This window comes from Lissotriton vulgaris, chromosome 5 (genome assembly GCF_964263255.1).
Source record: "Lissotriton vulgaris chromosome 5, aLisVul1.2, whole genome shotgun sequence".
Classification (NCBI taxonomy): Eukaryota; Metazoa; Chordata; class Amphibia; order Caudata; family Salamandridae; genus Lissotriton; species Lissotriton vulgaris.
The window spans coordinates 2,022,175,647-2,022,202,987 of record NC_141693.1 but is presented as its reverse complement, the minus strand read 5'-3'; the positions used below and the strand labels follow the sequence as shown (position 1 = coordinate 2,022,202,987).

Below are 27,341 nucleotides of genomic sequence, written 5' to 3'. Positions count from 1 at the left end.
CGGACGCTGATCTTTTATGCTCAAAAAAGATGAAGGTAAAAAACGATCTAAAACCTAAAACTAAAGGTAAAACCCATAAGGTCAAGGGTAAATCCCGAGGAAGAACCCTAGTAAGTAATAATAACAAGAGTAAGAGTAAGAGCAAGAGTAAGAGTAGGAGTAAGAAGGGAATGATGCCGCCAAAAGAAATACCCAATACAATTGAGGGGGCCGAAACTGACCCGAACAAGGACAGATTTGACATTTTACTTGCCACAATGAAACAAATTCAAGGAGAAGCACGGCAGGAAAGTCAAAGAGCCAAGCGGGCTAATAAAAAAATACAGAAATCTCTCCACAACTTACAGGATATGTACTCTGAAGTAACAGGTAGACTAGCAGAGGTAGAACAGAGAACTGGCAAAATGGAGGATGAAATGGCAGAGATACAGGAATTCAGGCAGACCCAGGGAAAAACTGAATCTGATATATTATGGAAACTGGAAGATTTTGAAAATCGCCAGAGGAGAAATAATATAAGACTCTTAGGAGTGGAAGAAGGCAAAGAAGGGGGAGATACAAGAGCCTTTGTCGTAGAACTGCTGAAAGGTGCGTTCCCAGAAATGGATGCATGGGATTGGGATAAGGAAGTGCAACGGGCACATCGCTTCCCCCTTGTACAGAAAAAAGGCAATGCGGGTGTAAGATCGAGGGCAATTCTTGTGTATGTAGGAAACTACTTGCTAAGGGAGGAAGTGATTATGAAAGCTAAACCTACGAAGAAACGCACATATAAAGATATAACTTTCTTTGCCCGTCCAGACTTTTGTCATACAACAGTTGAGAGAAGATGGCGGATGCGGCAACTTATAGTACCATTCCAGAACTTAGGCTGTGAAGTCTATTTACTGTTTCCGTCTCGCTTGAAGGTGGGCCTTAATGGACAGTTCAGAATTTTCTTTTCGGAAATTGTTGCCCAAGAATACTTGACCTATCTTCGAGAAGAAAGAAGACATAGGGACCGAAACGGACAATTGGATCGTACAGAGAACACAAAACAAGTAGCTTCTATCACAAAGAGATAACTGAGCCTTTTTTGTTCTTTTTGAGATAATGTGATTATATTCTGAGAATGCTGTAGCATGGGGGGTGGCCGGGCGAGACTCCCCTGGGAGGGCACGGCTGTCACACATAGGTCAGGATTGACCTATTTGCCAGTAAGGGAAAGGGTGGGGAGGGAGGGGAAAGAGAAGGGGGTGGGGGGTGGGAACTACATGGGGAACAGGGCACGGCAGGAAAAAAAACAGAGGGGAGGAGCTTAAAAAAAACACTCTCTGGTCACAGGGAACAGGCGGGGTTGAGAAAAAGTAAAGGAAGTAATGCAATAAGCAACGCTAAGTCAGTGATAATGAAATGGTGGATCACTAAACAGATAATGTACAGCAGAGAGGGTAGGAGGGAAAGGAGACGTGAGAACATGGATAATGGGGATTAGAATTGTAACTTGGAACGTTTGTGGGCTAAATGACCCCCACAAAAGAGCGAAAATAGCATTAATGCTGAAACAAATGAATCTGGATTTCGTATATATTCAGGAAACTCATATAATGACAACACAAGCTTATGTTCTGTCACAGTTAGGATTTAAGGTATTAGTTCACTCAAGCCAAGGGGTCAAAAAAAGAGGGGTAGCTATCCTAGCTAGGAATAATAATGTTCTAACTAGAAAGAAAGCACAAGACAAATGGGGAAGATGGGCTATGGTTGAGTGTTTTATTGATGGAGAGTGGAAAACATTGGTAAATGTATATGGTTCAACAGAGGACGACCCTGATATATTTCAATTTTTAGATGTTGAATTAGCAACCTGGGCACCAAAAATTATATTGGGAGGCGATCTTAATATTAATGGAGCAGACGGATTAGGACTGGGTTCTTTTGGAAAGTATAGCGGTAGGAAAAAAAAAGTATTTCAGGCACTACACAGCCTGGTGTTAAACAATGCTCTCTCAGATGTATGGGGGAAAAAGATATTGGATAACAAAGGGTACACATATTACTCTGCACCGCACCAAACATGTGCAAGATTAGATTATTTTTTTATTTCAAGTACTAGTATTTCTGACTCGAAGATTGAAAGGCTGCCACGGGTCCTAAGCGACCATAACCCTCTAGTACTTACTATAATAACAAAAACAAGTACTAGACAGCACACGAACTGGACTTTTGAAAGAGAGCTACTGAAAGATGAGAAGTATATAGAATACATGAATAAATGGATTACTGATTTTTTTTCCTTTAATAAAGATACAGCAGAAATGGGAGTCGTTTGGGACACTTTTAAAGCTGGAATACGAGGTGAAACAATGAGTTATAATTCTTATAAAAGGAAACAAGTTCAGGTGAGGAATTTAGAATTAGCTTCAAATGTCTTGACGGCAGAAGAAAATCTAGAAAATAGTGTGGTGTCGGGGCGGGATATCGAAAAAGCTTGGGTAGAGTTAGTAAAAGCCAAAGGTGAGGCAGAGGGTGAAATTGCCAGCAAAGCAGCGAAAATTTATAACACTAAAAGAGAGAAGTGTTATGAGTTGAGTGAGTCAGTAGGTAGGATACTGGCTACTAGAACAAGACAACAAGAATCTGCAGGTATAGTGAGGGAAATTAGGGACACTGCGGGCATGGTTCATACAGACTCGATTAAAATAAGAGAAGTCTTTAGGATATTTTATAAGAAGTTATATGACGACGAGCTACAGGGTCGTGACCCTCTAAAAGATAAGGAAGAAATGAGGGAGTATCTCCAGGAGATCCCTGTAGACCCAATAGAGGAAGAGGAAGCAGATGGGTTAGAGGAAGAGCTGCAGTTAGAAGAAATAAAGCAGGCAATATGGAACCTACCTTCTGGTAAAGCAGCAGGTCCTGATCAGATACCCATAGAATTTTATAAAGTATTTTGGGATTGTTTGAGAGAAGTAATAGTGAAGGTGATGCAAGGGGCACAACTGGGCATAACATCGCCTAAATCATGGGGGGGTGCAGAGGTGGTCGTAATATTAAAAAAAGGTAAAAAACCGGAAGAACCAGGCTCGTATAGGCCTATAACCCTACTTAATGCAGACGCAAAAGCCTTCTCTAAAGCATTGGCATCAAGGCTGGCAAAAGTCATAGATAAAATCGTCAGCAGCTGCCAACATGGTTTTATACCAGGGAGAGGAACCACCCACCATATACGGAAGGCAATCAATCATCAATCAGTGACACTTATAAAGCGCGCTACATACCCGTGGGGTCTCAAGGCGCTGGGGGGGGGGGAGCCGCTACTGCTCGAACAGCCAGGTCTTCAGCTTCTTCCTGAAGGAGAGGTGGTCTTGGGTCAGGCGCAGGTCGGTCGGGAGGGAGTTCCAGGTCTTGGCGGCCAGGTGGGAGAAGGACCTTCCTCCTGTAGTCGCTCTTCGGATGCGGGGGACGGCGGCGAGGGCGTGGTTGGCTGATCGGAGGTGGCGTTTGGGAGCGTAGAAGTTGACTCGGCTGTTGAGGTAGCTCGGGCCTTGGTCGTGTAGGGCTTTGTGTGCGTGGGTGAGGAGGCGGAAGGTGATTCTTTTGTTGACGGGGAGCCAGTGAAGGTCTCGCAGATGTCCGGAGATGTGGCTGGTTCGTGGGATGTCGAGGATGAGTCTGGCTGAGGCGTTCTGGATCCGCTGGAGTCTCTTCTGGAGCTTGGCGGTGGTCCCGGCGTAGAGGGCGTTGCCGTAGTCCAGTCGGCTGGTGACGAGGGCCTGGGTGACGGTCTTCCTGGTCTCGGTGGGGATCCACCAGAAGATCTTCCGTAGCATGCGTAGGATGTTGAAGCATGCCGAGGAGACGTTGTTGACTTGCCTGGTCATGGAGAGGGAGGAGTCCAGGATGAAGCCCAGGTTGCGTGCATGGTCTGTCGGTTTGGGTGCGGTGCCCAGGGCGGGAGGCCACCAGGAGTCGTCCCAGGCGGAGGGAGAGGGGCCCAGGATGAGGACCTCCGTCTTGTCCGAGTTCAGTTTCAGGCGGCTGGTCGTCATCCACTCGGCTACCTCTTTCATCCCTTCGTGCAGGTTGGCTCTGGCGGCGGCGGGGTCGTTGGTCAGGGAGAGGATCAGCTGGGTGTCGTCGGCGTAGGAGATTATGCTGAGGTTGTGTTTGCGTACGATGGCCGCGAGGGGGCTCATGTAGACGTTGAAGAGGGTGGGGCTCAGAGATGATCCTTGGGGGACGCCGCAGATGACTTCGGTGGCCTCTGACTTGTACGGTGGTAGGCGGACTCTCTGTGTTCTCCCGTCGAGGAAGGAGGTGATCCACTCCAGCGCCTTGTCCTGGATTCCGACGTTGCTGAGGCGCTGCACTAGGGTGCGGTGGCAGACCGTGTCGAATGCCGCGGAGAGGTCTAGGAGGATGAGGGCCGCTGTTTCTCCATTGTCCATCAGGGCTCGGATGTCGTCGGTGGCGGCGATGAGGGCGGTCTCGGTGCTGTGGTTGGCTCGGAAGCCGGACTGTGAGGGGTCGAGGGATCCGTTCGTCTCGAGGAAAGCGGCCATCTGCTTGTTGACGGTCTTCTCGATGACCCTTGGCTGGAAACGGGAGGAGCGAGATGGGGCGGTAGTTCTTGAGGTCGGTGGGGTCCGCTGTTGGTTTCTTGAGTAGGGCGCTGAGTTCGGCGTGTTTCCAGCTCTCGGGGAAGATGGTGGTGTCGAGGGATGTGTTGATGATGTCTCGCAGGTGGGGTGCGATGACAGCGTCGGCTTTGTTGAAGACGTGGTGAGGGCAGGGGTCGGTCGGTGATCCGGAGTGGATGGAGTTCATCGTGCGGATGGTGTCTTCGGTGCTGATCGGGGTCCAGGCGTGGAGGGTGGTGGTGGGGGGTGGTTGTTCGGTCATGGTGTGCGTTGGTTGGTTGTTGAAGCTGTTGTGTATGTCCGCGATCTTGTTGTGGAAGTATGAAGCCAGGGAGTTGCAGAGGTCTTGCGATGGGGTGATGTCGTTGTTTCCTGCGCTGGGGTTGGAAAGCTCTTTGACGATGTTGAAGAGTTCCTTGCAGTTGTGACTAACTGAACTGAATAACTTTATTTGATGTCTCGTCAGTTACAGGGTACCCGATTGCAGTGATGTTACTCGATGCAGAAAAAGCATTCGATCGGGTCTCCTGGAGCTACCTTTGGTATGCTCTAGCTAGAACAGGAATTAAACAAGGTTTTATTAAAGCTTTACAAACTCTCTACTTAGAACCAGTAGCGACACTACGAGTGAACAGTGGAAACACAGGACAATTCCATATAAAAAGAGGCACCAGACAGGGGTGCCCTTGCTCACCTTTATTGTTCGCTATATATATGGACCCGCTTATACGCAGAATAGAGGCATCAGCGATGATAACACCGGTTACAACACTTATTGGGCAGTGTAAAATCTTAGCCTACGCAGATGACATCGCTGTTATCTCTCCAAACCCATCTGAGGCTATAGAACACCTTGAGCTCGAGGCGCTGAAATTTGGAAGAATCTCGGGATACAAATTAAATACATCAAAAACACAGATAATAAAAAACTCGTATACCCCATGCTTAGACAACCGAGTAACACAAGAAGGTACATATCTAGGGGTTATCATAATGTCAGATTTGGATAACTTGGTGGAAAGGAATATTTCCCCTTTAATCAAGAAAGTGGAGAAAGACCTGGATAGATGGGATAATTTACACCTGTCAATAGTGGGAAGGTCTAATATAGTAAAAATGATTATCCTTCCAAAATTTCTATATTTATTTAGGGCAATACCGCTATTCTTTGATAATAAAATATTTAAAAAATTGGAGAGTATGCTAAATAGATTTCTTTGGGCAAAAGGGAAAACGAGAAGGGCTCTTAGATATATGACATTGCCAAGAGAAAGGGGAGGCTGGGGAGTCCCAGATTTAAAATCTTATTACTGGGCGGCGGCTCTACAGAACATGACTGGCTTAATGGGAGGTGAACAGTGCAGCGGAGCAGAGGAGTGGAGTAAATTTGGATCATTAGCAATCTATGGCCTAACTCTGGGAATGGAAGTGAAGGATGTTCTCCTGAAGTTTACAGAGGCTAGTTATTACAAGAGGACAAAGTTCAAGATAATAATAGCAGCATTCGAAATTTGGAAAAGTTTTGCTAAAAAAATTGGCTTAGGAAAATTTAATTCTTATACAAGATTATTACATAATCCAACCCTCCCACAAGATATCTTCTTGGGACCTATAATGGCAGAGTGGGAAAACAGGGGAATCAGAACCATTGGAGATATTAGGGGGGAACAGTGTTTTCTCCAATTTAAAGATCTGCAAGACAGATATAACCTAGAAGCTAGGCAATTTTTCAAATTCCTCCAGATTAGGAGTTTCCTCCTGGGAAAAAAAGGTGGCGTTCTGGGATTTAGGCGTAATGCTATTATGGAAATTATTCAAAGGGGGCAGGATTGCACAATCAAAAGATTGTATGCTGAACTGATGAAAGTAAAACAAGATGATCACCAAAAGTGGAGCGAAAAATGGAAGGATAATCTTAAAATCAGCTCTGAAAGTTTTGGTATCTCCCTAGAAATGGGGAACTCATTACTATGTGCAGCATCAATCCAGGCTTGTCAAGGCGTCGCTTTCCTCAGGATCTGTCGTGAAGTTATAAAGACCCACCTCTCGATACCTCCAATTCCGAATGTAATTACTACACAGAATCTTGGAGTGATCAAGCGGGGGGAAAAAGGGAGTTAGGAAGGGGACAGCAGGGAAGGAGATCTGGAAAGGAAAAGTTAATAACAAAACATTCCGTAAATCTAAATTGGCTTTGGAACCTAGAGCCAAAGCTGAATTATTCTGCAAAAACCTGTTGCTTAATCACAGACACTGAAGATACATTAGACTTCTTGATAATAAATACCAAATCTTTCACAACAACCTTTTCACCATATTGTTATTCTCTTGTGAATAGCGACAAAACATTCTTATCATAATTTTGTTATTCTCTTGTGAATTGCGACAGATTCTCTTTAAGCAAAAACAAAACTCACTCCTTAGTAAATAACCTCTTTACCAAAACTCTGTGAGCAAACCAATACAAAATCACACTGCTATATTTGTCTTCAGATATAGCTAAAACTCCTCTTGACCTTTTCTCCCTAAAGACTTTTCAAAGAAAGAGTTGCGCAAAAACAAACAGTTTTAAAAATGAATGCACGCGCTTTCACATACTTTGCACTTTTAAGTTAAACATCTCTTGCCAGCAACTAGATGTAAACGCAGTTTTCAAAGAGCAAATATATCAATGATTTCACACTTCTGTGCTTTTAATTATTCCTCATAACATAAACTATTAGTTTTATCAAATATGAATCAAGAAAGTATACTCAAAGGACTTTAGCGCCGAGAACTAGGATTGATAAGTCCTACCTGTAGAGTACGACCTACTCTACTACCTTTGAAGGACAAACGTCCCCGAAATGGCTCTTCCAACCGATGACCTTGCACAAGGAGCAAGCTGGATACTGACACGCCCCTTGGAAACGATCCTCAAGGCCTCCGATGGAATCCTTCGTCAAAAACAGCTGAGACTCTGCAAATGGGAGAGGGAGCAAGAAGAGAACACAGCCACTCCCCAGACGATTCCAGAATAGTGAGCACAGGAGACAGGGCGCGGTCGCGTAAGCCAACGTGCTTACGGCGCCCACGTTTGCGACCGGGCTACCAAACCTCACGCATTACGCGTGAGCATGCCAAACCTCACTCATTACGCGTGAGCATGCCAAACCTCACTCATTACGCGTGAGCATGCGATTAGGCGGAAACATAGCAAACAGCAGCCAAAGGACAGGAAAACCTGCACAAACCTACAAACAGGGATGCAACTTAACAGCACAAGCAGGTTTAAAGCACATCAGCCACCAACGCCCTCCCAAAGAGGACTGATGCATTTTGCCACAAGGGCAACTCCGAATGCAGAGTGGGGCGGGCCCTAGACCACAAGCCACCCTAGCCCTGACAAGGCTCAACACTACAAAACACTTTATCACCTGTATTATACACCGGCTAAAATAGCACAATGGGGAGGTTTAGTGGGTATTACATGCTATAGGTGTGGAAGCTCGGATGCTGATCTGGAACATGTATTTGCTTTATGCCCCCGCTTAGATTTATTTAAAAAAGAAATCGAATGTTTTATAAGTAAAATTTTAGAAAGCGAAATTGTCCTAACCCCAGGAACCATTCTATTAGGAGTTAATGTTGAGGATGTACGTTCTTTTCGTGGGAGAGAATTTTTGTTTGTTGCTATGTCTATCATGAGATTATGTATAGCCTCTGCATGGATAGATCCTGTACCACCTACCTTCCACAAATGGCTGGCTAAGTTACTAATAACGCATAAAAAGGAGAAAGAGATATATGCAAGGAAGGGAAAAAGGGGAAGGAAGCTAGGTAATATAATATGGGATCCTATAACACGATGGAAGGAGGAATAATAGTGTGAAATGTTGGTTTGCCTAAAGATAAGAAATATCAACTCGGTGTAATTATAATATCGATGTTGTACAATATGAAAGTATACTTTGCTTCTATTTATGCTATTTTTGTGCTCTAACTTGTGCTCTAATTTGTTTCTGGTAATATCACCCTCGCCTGCTGATGATTTAGTGATTGTCTTTTATTTTGATCCATGAACTATTGGTATATACTTCTTCTCCTTCAATCTTTTGTTTGTATTAATGATGCCGTGCCTTGTATATAAATGCAAAATACTTTAATTAAAAAAATTAAAAAAAAAAAAAAAGCAATACGAGGCAACACAATACCACACTGCAGTTTCAATCAGCACTGGAAGGAGCGTCACGCTCGGGCTCTGAAAGCAGGAAGCGTGTAGGAGCGTCCGCAATGGACAGGGTCCAGACGGTCACAGCGATGCGAGGGTGGAGGTCAGCTAAGTGTTCGTGGGTGGGAGGGGCAGCTGGGAGGCGGTATGGGGGAGGGTAGGCGGGCCAGGGGAGTACACACCAATAGCAATGGGGAATGGGAATGGAACGTGAAACGGGGCAGAGAGGCCACAGAAGTTCGAGGGATAGTAAATAGATAGACGGTAACGCTATTCATTAATCAAATCAACCGTATTTATCAATCATAAAGTGCAAGTGCTTACGTAAACAAGTAATATTCTTTTACTGTATACATTCATCTATATAGAACACGAAATTCAATAGAAGACAATAAAGTGCCAGTGCTAAAGTGCCTCTCATTATTGATAAAGTGCTAATGCTTAAATTTCAACAGTACCTCAAACTTAATATGGAAACAATCCACTCATATTGCACTTCAACAGGAGATTATCTAAAGTGTCCGTGCATACAATAATTAAAAACAGCATTACTCATCTCAATACATTTCTCACTGAGCCAGTTCCATTTCTGAACCACATACTACCATCCATGCAGTAAAATTAGAAAATAAACAAAAAATAAGACTATTATTATTATTAATATATATATATACTAGCAGCCCGCCCCAGCGTTGCCTGGGGCAGAAGGTGGCTGGGGGCAGCATTTCAGGCTTGTGTGCTCTCCCGCCCCCGCCCCCGCCTGCCACGACATTGTCGTGGCGGGCGGGGGCCGGGGCGGGAGTGCACGCAAGCCTGAAATGCTGCCCCCAGACCCTGAGCCTTACCGCAGTTGTTCCGGCCCAACCTCCCACACCGGCTCCCTCCTGTCCCGTGTCCCAGAGCCTTACGTGAGGCGCCGCTCCTCCCCTAGCTCCTCACTTCACCGCCGCTCCTCCACGCAAGCCTGAAATGCTGCCCCCAGACCCTGAGCCTTACCGCAGTTGTTCCGGGCCAACCTCCCGCACCGGCTCCCTCCCGTCCCGTGTCCCAGAGCCTTACCTGAGCCGCCGCTCCTCCCAGAGCTCCTCACTTCACCGCCGCTCCTCCTCGTCATCACGTACGTTGCGGCCAGCGCTACGTCGTGGCCGTCAGCGTCGCGGCCGGCGGTACTTTCAGGGCACTACTTTTTTTTAAAGTTATATTTTAAAATGTACGGTTTTTTTTATTATCTATAGCCTATGTCCATCTGCACACCCTGAGGATTACAACAATGTATTGGGTGTGTGGATTGGCGCTGTGGTTCCCGAGTTTACCTTGCCAAAAGGTTTGTGTTCTCTCTTTATAATAGTAATATATATATATATATATATATATATATCCAAAGGTTGCTTGTAAGCATAACGCGCACTCAGCAATATGTATGCTTAAGTTCTTTTATTCCTCACAACAATGTTACGCGTTTCGACACTGAGTGTGTCTTGATCACACACTCGGTGTCGAAATGCGTAACGTTGTTGTGAGGAATAAAAGAACTTAAGCATACATATTGCTGAGTGCGCGTTATGCTTACAAGCAACCTTTGGATTTATAATTAATGGTTCGGCATTTCGGGTTCGCCGATGAACGCGCCACCTGACGACGGGAGCAGGATCCCGGAAGAACCCCTTCTTTGCAACTGATCAATATATATATATATATATATATATATATATATATCTCAATCAATCAAATAAACACTCCAGCCACTTCCACCAAAGCCATGGCGGCGAAGAAGGAGAAGCGAATCACTTTCTCAGGCAAGATGTTCTTTATTCAACCTTGCATATCCACAACAGCAATCGACAGATGACGCGTTTCGGGCTCGAGAGCCCTTGATCACATAGAGACTGGTTAGGTTGTAGCCATTTTTAAATATGTCACATCCCACTTAGGTCACATGGTCAGCTAATTGGCATGAACATGGAAAACAGACTTTGCGATTGATTACAGTTGCAGACGAACCATTTTCACATATTGTTGTGACATATTAAGAATGTTCAACTACAACAATTTTAGAATGTGTATATATATATATTTGAGAATTACCAGATGCTTTTGCATGTGTACTGTTGGTTTCACCTGTCCGCCTCAAAGGTATGAAAAAAATGGGTGGAAACTGATGTCAGCACTCCGAGGACTTCTTATGGCTCCGATGACGGTCACGCGGAGTCGTGTGCGGAGCTGTGGCATTATGTCCTTGTCGATGTGGGAGAGCTGTAATGAAAAGTTTCCGTAAATGCTGGTGCATTGGGATACTTAAAAGGCGAGGAATCCAAAGGTAAATACTGTATCCACCAGAAAAAGTGTTACCGAAGGAAAGTAACTTCTTCATTTTGTGACTTATTCCTGTATCCCTTGAATGCGAAGCTAAAGGTCGAGTAGACTGCTCTGGCTGTTAGACCCTCGCTGTTGGTGGCTGTGGTTTAGCTTCTGACCAGTCCCTTCCACAACAGACTCCCTGATTTTCCTTTTGCCTGCCTACTCAAAGTCCAATACTTGTTGCATCAGGTTAAGTTCATCATAGCAAGCTCAGGTGCTAGTTTGTCTGGCTCTATTTAATTTTCATTAGGTATGTATGTATTAGTATCGCTTGCCCTTCATCATATTGCCTCCTAGACTGTGTTTTAGACCTAAGCAGATATTGGATTATTGACCTTTTCTTGTTGCATGCAGGGTTTGTTGAAATGCTCCCATGTTTGAGATAAATAGAAGTCAATTTAAGTGAGCTCCTTAGCTCTGCACTCTTTGTTGATGTTGTACGACTGACTGGTCCTTGGTGGCTTTCTTTTGCAGCAAGTCCCCCAGCCTGCAGTCTTTGTGTATCTTCAGCCTGGCCAACACCGAAGCGGGACAGGCTGTGGTGAACATCATGGGCATTGGAGTGGACACCATAGATGCGGTCATGGCTGCGCAGCCCAGCAGGTGAGTCTTTCTTTCAGCAAATCTACGTCTCCAGGATGTTATCTTTTCTAGAGTTGACCACCTGAGCATAATTTGTAACCTCAAAAGCAGGATATTCAACATTTCACAAGTATTGCATTCTATTTTTGTTTTTTTTCCACCGGACATCATTAGGTGGGAGTGTTTGTTTTAGATTATAAACTCCCATAATTCTTGGCCTAGCTGTGTCAGTGTAGCTTATTTTTTTACCCTCAAAATTGACCTTTTTTACCCTATTTCATCTTTTCTTTTATGGCAGTATCCATATTTTTGATGTTATGGTTGTTGTTTGAGATTTAATTAGGTGTAAGGTCGATGTTTAGTACGTTTTTCTTTTTTCTGCATTTGAGCTATTAAGATGTTTTTATTGTCCCACTTGTAGGAAGGTGGATATCTGACTATGGTTGCCCCCAACTTTTTTTGCCTGGTGTTTAGCTGGTTTTTCAACTTAGATGACCTGGGGCCCTGCTAATCAGGACCCCAGGCCTACTGCTCTCTCTGTAAAATGGATTCCATGTACTCTAGGTACATATCTAATTGGATACTGAGTCACCTTATCAGCCCCTGTACAGTGTACCTTCGGTACCCAGGGCATAGTCAAGTCAATAAATTTGTATAGCGCGCTACATACCCAGAGGGTCTCAAGGCGCTTGAGGAAGGGTGGGGAATTGCTTGTCAAATATCCACGTTTTAAGTTGCTTTCTGAATGCTAGGTGGTTCTGAGTAAGGCGAAGATGAGTGGGAAGTGAGTTCCAGGTTTTAGCTGCCAGGTAGGAGAAGGATCTACCTCCCATGGTGGTTTTGTTGATGCGAGGTACAGTGGCAAGGGCTTGGTTGGAGGATCGTAGCTGGCGGGAGGGGGTGTAGAAGGACAGTCGTGTGTTGAGGCATTCGGGTCCGAATTCGTAGAGTGCTTTGTGTGCGTGGGTTAGGAGCCGGAAAGTAATCCTCTTATTGAAGGGGAGCCAGTGGAGGTTTTTCAGGTGACCAGAGATGTGTTCTTTACGCGGTATGTCTAATATGAGCCTGGCTGAAGCGTTCTGGATGCGTTGGAGTTTTTTCTGGTTTTTTGCGGTGGTACCGGCGTAGAGGGTGTTTCCGTAGTCCAGTCGGCTCGTGACCAGAGCGTGAGTGACTGTTTTTCTAGTTTCGGTGGGGATCCAGCGAAATGTTTTTTTGAGCATGCGAAGAATGTTGAAGCAAGATGAAGAAACGGCGTTGACTTGTCTGTTCATCGAGAGTGAGGAATCCAGGATGACGCCCAGGTTGCGTGCGTGGTCCGTCGGGATAGGTGCTTTTCCAAGGGCCTCTGGCCACCAAGAGTCATCCCAGGCGGAGGGGGAGGTGCCTAGGATGAGGACTTCTGTTTTGTCTGAGTTCAGTTTCAGACGGCTGTGATTCATCCATTCGGCTACTTCTTTCATTCCTTCATGCAGGTTGGTTTTGGCCGTGTACGGGTCTTTGGTGAGTGATAGGATCAGCTGAGTGTCGTCGGCGTAGGAGATAATGTTGAGGTTGTGTTGGCGTGCGATGGCCGCGAGGGGGCTCATGTATACGTTGAAGAGGGTGGGGCTGAGTGAGGACCCTTGGGGTACGCCGCAGATGACTTCAGTGGCCTCTGATTTGAATGGTGGGAGGCGGACTCTCTGGGTTCTTCCGGTGAGGAACGAGGTGATCCATTCCAGTGCTTTTCCATGGATTCCGACGTTTCTGAAGCGTTGTAAAAGGGTGCTATGACAGACCGTGTCGAAGGCTGCGGAGAGGTCGAGGAGGATGAGGGCGACTGTGTCTCCATTGTCCAGTAGAGTTCGAATGTCGTCTGTTGCTGCGATGAGGGCGGTTTCAGTGCTGTGCTTGGCTCGGAAGCCGGATTGTGAGGAGTCGAGGGATTTGTTGGTTTCGAGGAATGCGGCGAGCTGGTGGTTGACCGCTTTCTCGATGACTTTGGCCGGGAATGGAAGGAGTGAGATGGGGCGGTAGTTTTTGAGTTCGGTGGGGTCAGCTGTGGGTTTCTTCAGGAGGGCGCTGAGTTCGGCATGTTTCCAGCTTTCCGGGAAGGTTGCGGAGTTGAGGGAGCAGTTGATGACGTCTCGGAGGTGCGGTGCTATAATGGAGTTTGCTTTGTTAAAGATGTGGTGAGGGCATGGGTCTGTGGGGGATCCTGAGTGGATAGAGTTCATCAGACGGATGGTGTCCTCAGTGGAGATTGGCTTCCTGTCATTGAGGATGTTCAGGGGAGGTGGGGGTCCTGCAGAGGGTTGGGTGGGTTGTGCACCCAGGGCCTACCAGGGGCTGCAGCATGTATTATGCCACCCCTGGCTGGCCATCCAACTCTGACACAACTGGCTGATCAATCAGCTGGGGCAAGGTGGTGTAATCACCCTTTGCTTTAAATATAGTATACCTATATGTAACCCTAAAATTGACACATATACTCCTATAAGTCACTCCTATGGCAGGCCTTAACAATCCTGGAGGCAGAGTGCTTGGAATTATGTGAGCTAGTGCTCTGGCCTGAGCTGAACCTGTCTACAGCTTTCGGAACAAAGTCCTTTAGCTGTTTCCATGATAACGCTATACCATATACTCTTAAGTGCATTATAATCCTCGTGGTTATTGCTAACTTTGGCATAGCATTATCAAAACATGTCGAGTAAGGTGTCATACGAATTGGAATACTACCCCCTCGCCAGTTCTGGCGACGGGGGTAGCATTCCACTCTTCTAGAGGGACACGACATGTATGTAACTGTAAACCCCGGTTAAAGTTAACTCGAGCCTCAGCATCACAAAATGGATGCTGCCACCACAGACACAAGTCTGACCTCCTGATGCTGGGAGTCCTTCCAGCGAGGGAGGCTTGGACAAAGGGTTTCCTGCCTTCGGAGGTGCTAGCACCACCCCAGACCGGATTTTGTGTATTGGGTATGACAGGGCTGAAAGGAATGAGACATGCCTGGGGCACACAAGGTGTCCCTGTGCATACATCGGTCTAAACCAGTCCCTGGGGCTCTCCAGCCCCAGCTCTGGCGCAAGACCGGACAAAGGATAAGGGGTGGAACCACCCCCCTACCTGGTCCCACCCATAGGAGGGACCTAGTCATAGTACAGCCCCCTTTAGCAGGATAATGGTAGGAGCTGGTCCCATTCCAAATTAGATTAATCCTGAACTGGAACTGTACAAGAAGAAACTCTGGACTTCGACTTTCTGCCAAGAAGACTGAAGAAATCTCCCTTGTGGACAAGGAGTGCCCACCCTGCACAAGCAGGCACCATCAGCGTCCAGTGGCTTCCCTTTGTTGTCTTCCCTCGATGATCCAGACTTCAGAGCCCGACGAGACCCGGATTCCCAGACCTCTCCGACCTCTACCTACATCTGCAGCACAGCTGAGATCCGTGGGTGCGACGAGAAACGTGGGACCGGCCATCTTGGAAGAAGCAGCACTTCGCTCCAGCACGACTTCTGAGGTAACCTCGACCAAGTGCTTTGGGGACTGAGAAGCCCCGACGCCGAGCAGCTCCTGCACCGAAGACCAGCCCTCCAGCATCCACGAGATCTGCTTGGGGCCCTTCTGCCTGTTTGCTGCTCGACGCGTTTTCTGGTCACTTGCCGGCAGGCTAGTGACCTCCTAGACGACGAACCTTGAAATCCAATCTGCTGGTCTGTTTGCTCCAGACTGGCCCCTGCTTCCCTGAAAAGGAGAAGCACCCCGGACCCTCCTGGTCCACTCCAGACCCTGTTTCCACTCACCGCGTGGGTTGCCTTTGCCAAGGCCTGTTGACTCCAAATCCGGATCCGACACCGCCGACAGCGAGAGCCCGCGTGGGATAGCTCGTGCCTCCATCCTGGTCGTCGAAGACACCACCTGGTCCACGTGGCTGCAGAGACAAGCGTCCACTCTGCACCTGATCGCGACGACGACATCTGGTTCCACTCCTGGTTCCACTCCAGTCACTGGCTAGTGACTTTGAACATTGTCCCCTCTGCTTTCAGGTCTTCCTCTTCACTGATCCACCCTCGGATCACACCGAACATCTTCCTCCTGGTCGCCTGCAGCATCTTTTCTTCCAGGCTCCATAGACTTCAACGCCGGAACCCGACACAACTTCGCACCTATGCGCCCGCAGCCTGTGGGTGAGGTAACAAAAGCATTTTGGTGCTCAAGGGTAGATTGACTCTCCTAGTGTCCAGTTCCACAGTCGTTTTAGTCCTAACTAGTCAGGATTGTCTGTACTCGCCTTTTACTTGAACTGTACTGTCCATAGACACTGTTACGCATCTCGCGTATGAGTTCACACTCTGCACACGCGTTCCGTGGGCCTCCAATTACTTACCTAAGGTTAGGGTAGTGTGGTCCCAGCGATCCTACAGCCTCTGGACAGCTCCTTTCCTTTTATCGACTTTCACATTCCACTTACTTAGTATATGGTTTGTTGTGCCCCTAGGGCAACATTGTAATTGTGCAACTTAAACTTATTTTTCTTAAGAGTCTTGTCATGTGCTTAGCCCTCTGATCTCATAAAGAGTTCAGAGGTGTTTGTTAGTTAATAAATATCTTGTTTATTTTCATAACTACCTGTGTGGTGTCCTTTCATTTGGTATGCAAGGGGTTACATATGGTAAAACAGTTGTCTTCACATGCCAAAAGAGTTTAGCCTAAGACTGCTTTGTCCATGCTACCATTAGGATAGCTGGTCTATAAGGTTGACTTACAACCAATCACCATAAGGGTTGTTTGGACTGATACAAGGTGATCACTAGAACTAGTGATCATCATATATCAGGCCAACTTCTCACACCACTGATCTGTGATGATGCCAGGGATTGTTCAGAATGTTCTTTCAACCAAAAGTGCATTCTGATAGAAAGTCATGCAGGCTGGAGTTACAAGTCCCCGTGCATCTGAGAAGGCTGTTGCCATTTCTAGATAGTGTAAATACACGAGTGAAGTTTATTTTGATATGGAACTCCTACGGAGGTCCACATAAATATACACTACAGATGAGACAAAAAATGCATTTCCTTCAATAAATAGATTTCCTTTGTATGAAGCTACCTCCTTAAAATATATCATACATACTATACAGAATGCAGAGGAGAATAAAACTGTTGTATAAGACTGCAAAGTGCAATATACAAGGAACGGGTAGAAACGGAACATTCCTAAAAATCAAAAAGTAAAAATATTGCAACGCATATACACCAGAATGAGGAAAAGTCAAAATATTACAATATAAGTAACATTTAAATTTCCAAATAGATAGCCAAAAATGTTTTTAAAAATCGATAGATCCTATTAGAAAGCATTTAATTTGGTGGGGGACAAAAATAAATGAGCGGGCTTCATGGGCGGAAAGAATGTTAAATTTGAGGTATAAAGGTCATAGGAAAATGCGCATAGCCTTTTGCAACTCCGGACACACAAATAGCACAGGATTAAAATCTTGAACTTGTAAACACATTTTGCAGATTTTCTCTTTTTCTCAGTATTTTGTCCCAAATACCGGTAATTTCTCTTAAGGGCAATGAAAACAGTCGCAACAAGAGCATCAGCCGTCCGATCCTGTGAGGTAAGTTCTAAGTTAGAGCTGTGCCCCTCCACCCCTACCTCCCACCCCCACAGGAGGAAATTGCCCCACCTTAAAACCGCTGCCAGGGATGAGATATATAAGGAGACTAAGCCGAATTCAAGACATAAAGCATGGGGGCAGCCAGAGAGTTTGTTACAGGTTTGGAGCAAGATTCGACCTTCGGTCTCGTCAAAGGAAATCCAGTGATTCAAATCCAGCAACTCAGCACCATAGGACAGAGAGAGAGGAATTTTGACCCTGAACACTAACAACACATGGCCAAAGGGGAGTCTCTCGCATATTCTGTAATATGTGTGCTGTACACTAGCCTGGAAAAAAAACCCTGCTTACACAGAGTTTAATATGCTCCATATTCCACCCGGTCTTCGAAAAGAACTTTCCAAGATTTACATAGGAATCAACTGGTTTTCCGACACAAACATCCACTGGGAACACCTCTGTTCGAGGCATATGAGCTGCAGATTACACACTGTGCATAGATCGCCACCTAGTGTGGGCCCGGATGTTTGCAGTTGTTTTTGTCCTGATAAGTCTTTGGAAGTCACAGGATAGGTGACTCCTCCTTTGGGTCACATTGCGCATGGGCATCGGCTCCATCCTTAGATTGTGTTTTTCCGCCACCGGGCTCGGATGTGTTTCCTGCGCTCCGGGTTGGAAACGATTTTCCTTCGGCACGCAATCCTCACCAATTTCGGCGGTATTGTTTCGAAAGCATTTCCAATCGATGCTACTCTTCAACTCCGAAGTCTTCTATTCCGGTCTTCGAAGGCTTTCGGGCCTACCCAGGCCTCATCTTCCAGCTCATGGAAAGGACACCATTTAAAAAATGTCATCAATGTGGGTCGAAGTTTCCCCTCACCTATCTCCATGAGGTGTGCAACCTTTGCCTCTCACCGGAGCACGAGGCCAGAGACTGTTCCGCTTGTTCCTCCTTCCGCTCCAAGAAGACGATTCGGGACCGATGAGCTAGAAGAACAATGGCTCACTCGTCCGCTTAGATCCCAGACGACATCTTCCAAGAGGGCGTCGACATCCCAGAACAGGAGCAAGAACATGGCGTCAACAGCAACTCCGAGGCAGAAGACTCAGACGCCGAGGACATCACTCCAGCTCAGCAGGTTGTGAGTACACACGTCGACCCCAACCCTTCCTCGACACCCTCTAAAAATGCTTCGGTCACACCCTCTCTTTCTGGCCCGGGTGCACACCGAGAGACTGCTTCCCATGCCCCGCCTTCCAGCTCGGCAAAGAAGCCTAATAAGCCTTTAGGCGACTCGGGCTTGAGTCAACCTCGCCCCGATGCCGGCGCACACCTACCGGCACCGAAAAAGAAGCAATCTTCTTCCACATCTAAGCACCCGGCGCCGAAGACTAGCACTGGCTCCTCTGCACCAAAACTGCACTCGGAGCCCAGCAAAAAATTGCTCATCAAAATACCCGACTCCAATGCTTCGGAGCCGAAAAAAGCCTCGGAGGCGAAAAAGCCAAATGTTCCACCGGCCAAAGACATTGCCAAAGAACATGTGTCAAAGCCGAAAGATGCTACCGGCCTGGTGCTGAAAAAGCCTTAGGCACCGAAGGATCTACCTCACACAGAGGAACTATTTCATCCAGATCCTACACAAATGACTTGTTAAAGATCCCAAAACTGGTAGGCTGACTCTTAGTACTAAAAAAACGACCATTAGACACGCCTGCACCGTCTCCTCATCCTAAGAAGGACATTGCAACCTATCCTCTAAGGATACCTTCTCCTCCTCTTTCTCTTCCTCCTCCTCCTCATACTCCTCCACCACCTCCTCCCCTACCACATCACTCCCCTACACCATCTCCTACTCCGTTAGCAGATGATGATAACAGGGATGACACCTCTGAATACACAGGGGGGGGGGGGGTGCAGATAGTCAGCCACCAGATAATTCTAGTCCTCCTGGCTCACCTGATCCTTGGGATGATTATAGCACCCCAGACGTCCCTAACATCCCACAAGATGACATATATCCCTCCAGGCCTTCCCCACCAGAGGACACTATGGGATATAACCAACTTGTACATAGGGGTGCCCAATACCATGGGGTTAACCTACATACTGACCCACTAGAGTAAGACTTCCTAATGGATACCTTTGACCCCACACAAAGTTCTGCCTCAATTTTACCCATGCTTAACCTCATCGCTGCAGCGGTAATTTTTCCGCTACGCGGCTTTTTTCAAAAAACAGCGTTAGATGACGAGCTCAGCTCGTCATCCGCACACGCCCCCCGTGGCTGATGACGAGCTGAGCTCGTCATCAGCATCGAAGGGATTAAAGGGGTTATTCAGCACGCACCAGAAGTTTTCAAAGATCCAGTTAGGGCTCAAAACAAACGCCCGAATTGAGAAGAAGTGTACTTACCTCTGCTAAGTGCTCGATCCTGCACCGGAATTCGCTATGGGGAATGACTGGCGGTAAATTGGTGATCGCACATACTGTCTTTCGGCTGCATTGCATGATGGCCTGACTGCATTGCAGCTTATTGTCCTGATTGCTTTCCTGCCGCAATCCTGCCCGGGCGTGCTGAGGGGGGGCGGGGGGGGAGGGGGGGGGGGGGGTGATTGCGTACATCGTCTCTGTTCGCATTCCGCAAACCGACCCAGGAGCCCTGTTAAGTCACATCGTTGATTTTTGCGCATTGTCTCATGTTTGATCTGAATCCTCCCATGAGTTGTGCATAGCAGGATGTTGGCTTGCGCACTTTTTGACTATTCCACTGTTTATCCCTATTGAGGTGAGTTTTTAGGTAGGGGAAGTGGGCTGCTCTCTGACATTAAAAGCCCTCTGAATTAGACATAGAGCATGATGCCTGACTTTAAAATGGTGTGTGTTTGTGACTCATCTTCAGTAATATACATAGAAACAGGACTAGAATTTTACTATCAAGCTGCCTGGCTTTAAAATGGCGCCTGTTCAAAACTTCAACTCAATTTTATTTGTTTATCTTCACACTGTTTTCAACAGTGAAACAGGTCTAAGTTCCTAGATTACGTCTTGACTATTTTAAGGGTAGAAACTAAGGAGGTCCTCAATGCAGTGTTTATTAAGGGATTAATATATGTTGAAGATCTGACACCCCCTCTCTCTTCCTCTTACCATTCCCACTGATCTGTCCTCCATTATCCGATTAAGACACTTTTTTAACTTTCATTAATCTTTTATTAATCTAGATCTTCTGGAACATATGTTTAATCTTCCGAATTACAAAACAAAATGGCCTTAGACCTGGAACCTGCAAACCACAATGCCTACATCATTCTTTACCCAGCTAACCTCACTAAAAATGCAATTGAGAAATTCAAACACCGTCTTATAGTAAAGAACACGGAGGCTCTTGTTTTAGACACATATTTCTTTACTAACAAGGGCATTATTTCTAACGACCTTATCTTCCATACGAATAAACATGCCCAATGGAGAAATACCTTCCGAGCTATGCTACATATTTCCACAATGAAGAAATCCCTGTATGCCATCAAATTGATGGTTATTGCCTCGGACCTTTACCCTCTGAATGCCACCATTACTATTTACAATAATGGTAATATTCTTATACAATCCACTGACGAAAATCTAGATATCTTTGACAGGCTCTTCCCCACTTTCAAGAAAGCAGTAAACAATAGTAACAACACACTCTCTACACCCTCGCATCGCCAGGACTTAGATGTCTCCTTAACGCCTCCCTCTCAGTATACCTTATCAGACTCTCCCAATCGGTCAAATTTCGCATCTGTCTTGGTATTTATTTATTATTTATTTATTTTTTGCACTTATAATGCGCACAGATACCCACAAAGGGTTTCCCGGCGCAAAGGATGTGAGAGCTGAGAAAAACACCGAAAACGCAGAAAACAACCTATTAGAAGCCTGCAATTATTTATCAAAAAGCCAAGTTTTTACACCTTTCTTAAAACTGGCGAGGTTTACCTCCTTACGCAGGGCTAAAGGCAAAGAGTTCCAAAGAACTGGTCCCAGATGGGAGAAAGACTTTCCCCCCATACGGGCCAGTTTAAATCTGGGAACCACAAAGTTGGCTCCATTTGAGGAGCGGAGGTTTCGTTCAGGAACATAGGGCCTAACCAGATTCTGCAGGTACTTTGGTGCGGTCCCTGCCTTGATCCTAAACATGTAGGTCAATGCTTTGAACCGGACCCGGTTCTCAACCCTAAGCCAGTGAAGGTCCTTAAGGTGCTTTGATATTCTGGCAGTCCTAGGGATCTTACAAAGCAGCCTGGTGGCGGAATTTTGGACCAGTTGGAGCCGCCTAATCACAGCTAAATTGGAGCCCAGGTATAGGATGTTACCGTAGTCAAGCCTAGATGTAATCAGTGCATTGACTACGGTCTTCTGGGTATCCATAGGTAGCATCCAAATGATCTTCCGTAACCATTCAAGATGGTGAAGCACGTACCAGCTACTTTGTTTGCCTGCTGTTTCATTGATAACGAGTCATCAATGCATACCCCTAAGTTTCTGACTTGAGTGGCCGGGCAGGGGAAAGCACCCAGGGAGGATGGCCAATGGGTATCCTGCCATAGATCTCTCTTTTTCCCTAGGATAAGAATCTCCGTCTTCTCCCCGTTAAGCTTCAGCTGATTAGTGGACATCCAGCTGAAGACTTCCTGAAGGCCTGATTTCAACGCAGAGGGGGATGAAGGCTTTGCGTTGGTGAGGGAAAAAATAATCTGCGAATCATCCGCATAAGACATAAGTTCTAGACCAACTCGCTCAGCTAGATCGGCGAGTGGGCGGAGATACAGATTAAAAAACAGCGGGCTCAAGATTGAGCCTTGAGGCACGCCATGTGGAGACAGAAAGGTGTCTGACTGAGCTTGCGAGGACGAGATCTGAAACGTCCGGTTGCTCAGGTAGGACGCGATCCAGTCAAGCGCTTTCCCTCCGACACCATCATCACTCAGCCTAGCAAGTAGTCTGTTATGTGAGATGGTGTCGAAGGCCGCACTAAGATCAAGTAGGACAAGAGCAACTGTTTGCCCCTCATCCAAAGGTCCCCTAATCTTTTCGGTGACTCCCAAGAGGGCGGACTCGGTGGAATGGCCGGCCCTAAAACCTGACTGAGTAAAATGGAGAAGATTATTGTTCTCCGTGTACATTGAGAGTACACCGTGAATGTGCTTCTCTAAAATCTTAGAGAACGCAGGTAGCAGGGAAATTGGGCGGTAGTTGGCCAGCACCTCAGGATCAGCCGCCGGCTTTTTCAATAGAGGGCTGACCATGGCATGCTTCCAGGCCGCTGGAACAGTTGCCAGATGGATGGAGGCATTTAATGTATCAACAATAATCCCTAGAGCTGGGTCGTCCAGCTGCCTCAGGATGTTGATGGGGAGAGGATCACAGGGAGAGCCTGATTTAATGGACGCAGCAAAAGATTTCAAAATGTCCAAAGAAATGAGTGGCCAAGAGTCAAGCCGTGGTCCTATTTGATTTGCCAAAAGTGGGGACGGAACTTCCCCGTCGTCCCTCATCAGAGGATTAATATTGGCAATAATCTTCTCTATCTTTTCCACAAAATACGTGGCAAGATTTTGACATTTTTGCAGGGTCAGGGGAGGTGCGGCAGCCATAGAATTTGCTCCGGCCAGTTCCTTAACAGTGTTAAAAAGAGTCCGTGCTTTGTTTGCGGCTGTGTTAATAGTCTCAGTTATGTAACAAGCCTTGGCTCTAGTGCAGGCTCTATGATAGAGATTTCTGGCACTACGATAAATTTCCTTTTTTAAAGGGTCGTAATGTTTGCGCCACTTCCGCTCTAATGCCTTACACTTGGTTTTTTCTAATTGTAATTCATCATTATACCAAGGGGCTGGCGGACGATGGACGTTGCCTCTGCACTTAGTAGCGGGCAAACAGATATCGACTGCTCTCTCCAGCCAGGTATGGGCTTCACGCGCAATCGTTTCCATATCGGTGCCCAAGACGGGGGGTGAATCTTTAGTGCACTCTGCAACTCGGATAGGTCTAACCTTTTCCAATTTCTCATAAGAATTGGGGGCCGAGCAGAGAGTGAAGGCTTAGGGTCAGTAGGGGTAATGCTAAAAAGGGTTAAGAAATGGTCCGACCAACAAATGGGGTCGGTTTGGTACCTATCTCTTCCGACATATCGGACTTATCAGGCTCTCTCAATCTGACAAATATCACCCCTGTCTTGGTGCCTATCTCTCCAGACACTTCTATTACAGATATACATGTGTCTCCTGGCCCATGCGTGTTTGGTTTGCTTTCAGCCCCTATCATCAGTAGGACTGAAACCACCAGTAATAGTCTCCAACAAGTCCATCTGGCTGAAACCTCTCCTGGTCCCCTCAGACCAGAAGATACACACTTAGTCCTTGATACGGATCACATCTTGATCGACACTCCAATGTTATCCTGGCCGTCCTCGTTGGATAGCACTAAATTGGATGTCTCCAACACTGCCCCTCTCCCCCCTCCTACACACACAGGGGATCGTCTAGACCCCACTCAACTACTATCCGCTGCAGCACCTGAGGGAACTCTTACATCTGCTACACTCATCTCGTCTATACAATCACACATAGAGGACTGTCTAGACTCCACTCACCTACTACCTGCCACAGTATCTGAGGGAACTCCTACAGCGGCTTCACTCATCTCGCCTATCCAATCACTGAACTCAGTGACCCTTCCCCAACCTCAAGGGGGAGACCTTATCTGGTTGCCTAGCTACTATACCACTCCTAAAATGGACATTCATATTGACATTACGGACAGTTCGCCTTCCCAAACAGTTCATATGCCAAAACCTATTACATTCTCTCCCATCTCTGTCCTGATCGATCAAAACAATGAGTTAGCTACTGGCCTATCTCATCTTAAGGACGATATGCTTAATCTTTCAACCATCACAAAAGATCTTCTTATCCTACACAGAGCCACCAATGACACCGTGAATCTAATCAGTCTCCAAACGAGAAACTATTGCCCCACGTATGTTCCCATTGACAACACTATTTAACACAACCAAAACTATGCCACCATAGTAGACTTATACCCAATATCTCACTCCCTATAAACACCACTCCTGGTAGTTTATCCTCCCTCTATGGGCCAAAGAGATCAAGCGATCATCTTTCAGACAGCGACATAGAAGACCTTCTTATATCCTATGCCCTGGATTCTGACAATAGTAAGTCTCATTGCAGCGCCATTCGAACCATTGTAACCAATGCCCTCAGAGAACCTACACTTAATAACAGAGCTGTTAATAGAGATAACCTCACAAATATCAATTTAGAACTGACTACTTCAATCTCCTCGTTTAACAAGCTGAAGTGTGGGCTTTTAAACTGTAGATCTGCCAGCAAACATGCCACTGATATTTTCAATCTCATTTTAGATGATGACTTAGACACTATGGTCCTCACAGAAACTTGGCTAAATAGCTCCTCATCTCCCATTCTCGATCTACTGGTTCCTCCCTCCCATGATCTAATCCGACTTGATAGGATTGGGAAATTTTGTTGAGGGGTAGCCTGAATTTATCGTAACTCACTATCCGTCAAACAAGCGGACTCCATTGAGCTATCCTCGTGTGATTATCTTTGCATTAATATCTCAGATGCTAAGCGTATCACCTGTAAGTTACACATATTTTACCACCCCCCAGATGATATGATTTGTATTGATGAGATTATGGAGATCATGGCATCCAATTCCAACTCCCCAGTTCCACATATTTTCTTAGGTGATTTCAACCTCCATTGGAACAATGCAAATGATCATATTTTAGGCTCTTTTAAAGAGTTTCTGTCAGAGCAGGCGTTCTCCCAATTCTGTGACAGCCCAACGCATATCAAGGGAGAGACTCTGGACCTCATCATTGCAAAATCAAACATCCTCCTACTTGAATCCATCACATCTTGCGAATGGTCTGATCATAACTGCATCTTCTTCTCCATCAATATCGAAGTTATTCATAAAAGGGGACAACCCTCAAAGTCGAGGCAATGGAAATGGAACCTACAAAATATCAATCCCATCTCCTTGGTAAACCAGTGCAACTCCGCTCTGACCCTCATGACGGACATGACTGATGTACATGAGCTTACAACCTTCTACAATGACACGATTCTCGTAACTCTGGACTCCACAGCGCCGCTACAGGAGAAAAATGTCTCCTCTATGATTTGCAAGCCTTGGCTCAATGAAGACCTGAACTTGGAGCGTAGACAGCTAAGAGCTCTCCAAGCAATCAGCCCCTCCAATCATTTCTCGGATCTCTTGCCACCTGCCCTTTTCAAGATTTTAAAAACCTCTATACTACTATTATGGTCTAAAATTGTAAACGCTTCCCAAGATGTCATTCCGGACTGTCTTAAAATAGGGCAGGTCACACCTATACTAAAGAAGACTGACTCCCCTCCATCTGATCCTAATAACTACAGTCCTATAACCATTATCCCCACGTGGCTAAATTATTGGGGAAATGTGTTCAAATACAATTATGTAATCGCATTGAGAACTTCAACCTCTTAGCCACCAATCGGGCTTCCGCTATGGACACAGCACAGAATCTGCACTCACGCACATTACGGACGATATACTAATCATGCTTGACCGGACTGAATCATGACTTTTGATACTTCTTGATCTGTCTTCCGCCTTCGATAGGGTCAAGCACGACAACCTCCTGTCCCTATTGGAAAGAAGGATGGGCCTCTCGGGCACTGTGCTGCAATGCTTCTCCTCTTTCCTGAATAACAGATCCCAAAGATTCAAGATGAAGAATTCACTCTCGCAACCGTCCATGGTCACACTTGGTGTGCCTCAGGGATCTGCCCTCTCACCCATTCTCTTCAATCTGTTAATAGAGCCATTGGCGAATCCATTTAAATCTGCGAACATTCTATATTACCTATATGCGGATGACACCCAGTTATACCTTAAAATCACCGCACCAGATGACTTCATTGCTCTTAACACTACGCTTCTGAACACGCAACGTTGGCTCACTAACTGTAGGAAGGTAGATATCTGACTATATGGTTACCCCAACTTTTTGCCTAATGTTTAGCTGGTCTTTGACTTAGTTGGCCTGGGATCATGCTATTTAGGGCCCCAGGCTATCTGCTCTCTCTGTAAAATGGACTCCATGTACTTTAGGTACTTCTCCAATTGGATATGGGGTCTCCTTGTGAGCCCCTGTATAGTGTACCATAGCTACCCAGGGCATAGGTCTTGGTGTGCCAAGAGGAATCATTTTTTGTGACTTCCCTTGGGTATTAAAATGAGCTTCGGATAAAGCACCCAATTTGGGATCTTGTATCATAGGTTGGGGTGGGGAGGGGGGCAACTTTGATTGGATGTCTAGCTCAATAGTTCTAGTCGTTTCATGGCAGTAATTGGCAAGCACGTCACATGCAGGAGTTAATGTTAATGTTAATGGGTGACTTATATAGCGCACGGCTACTCCGAGGAGTGTCCCGGCGCTTTCTGACCCATAGCTGAAAAAAGGAGATGAAAAAACAGAAACATAACAGATTACTGATTGTAGAGCCAAGTTTTCAAGGCCTTTCTGAAGGCAAACAGATTGGAGGTACGGCGAAGATCAACGGGAAGGGAGTTCCATAGTTTGGGGGCGAGATGTGGCCAGGCCATTTAACTCGCTATAGTTAGATGTATGGCAAGATTGTTGCAAGGCCTACCAGAGGCTGCAGCATTAATTATCCCACCCCTAGCTGGCCATTCAAACTGACACCACAGGCTGAACACTCAGCCTGGGCAAGGTGGTGTAATCACCCCTTGCTTAGATATAGTATTCCTATATCTACCCTTATATATAGACACATATATACCTATAAGTCACTCATATGGCAGGCCTTGACAATCCTGAAGGCAGAGTGCTCAGTTTTGTGTGAAATGGT

The 27,341-nt window shown here is 46.2% G+C and overlaps 1 protein-coding gene across 2 annotated transcripts in view; it reads left to right on the top strand.

Annotated features, from left to right (window-relative positions):
• The window catches only part of NUP188 (nucleoporin 188), a 1,272,194-nt gene that overhangs the window by 647,116 nt on the left and 597,737 nt on the right, over positions 1-27,341 (top strand). For both annotated transcript variants that reach the window (XM_086924860.1, XM_086924859.1), the window contains exon 23: positions 11,665-11,793. In XM_086924860.1, coding sequence (XP_086780986.1) covers positions 11,665-11,793 — 129 coding nt within the window. The remainder of the gene's footprint in view (positions 1-11,664; positions 11,794-27,341) is intronic.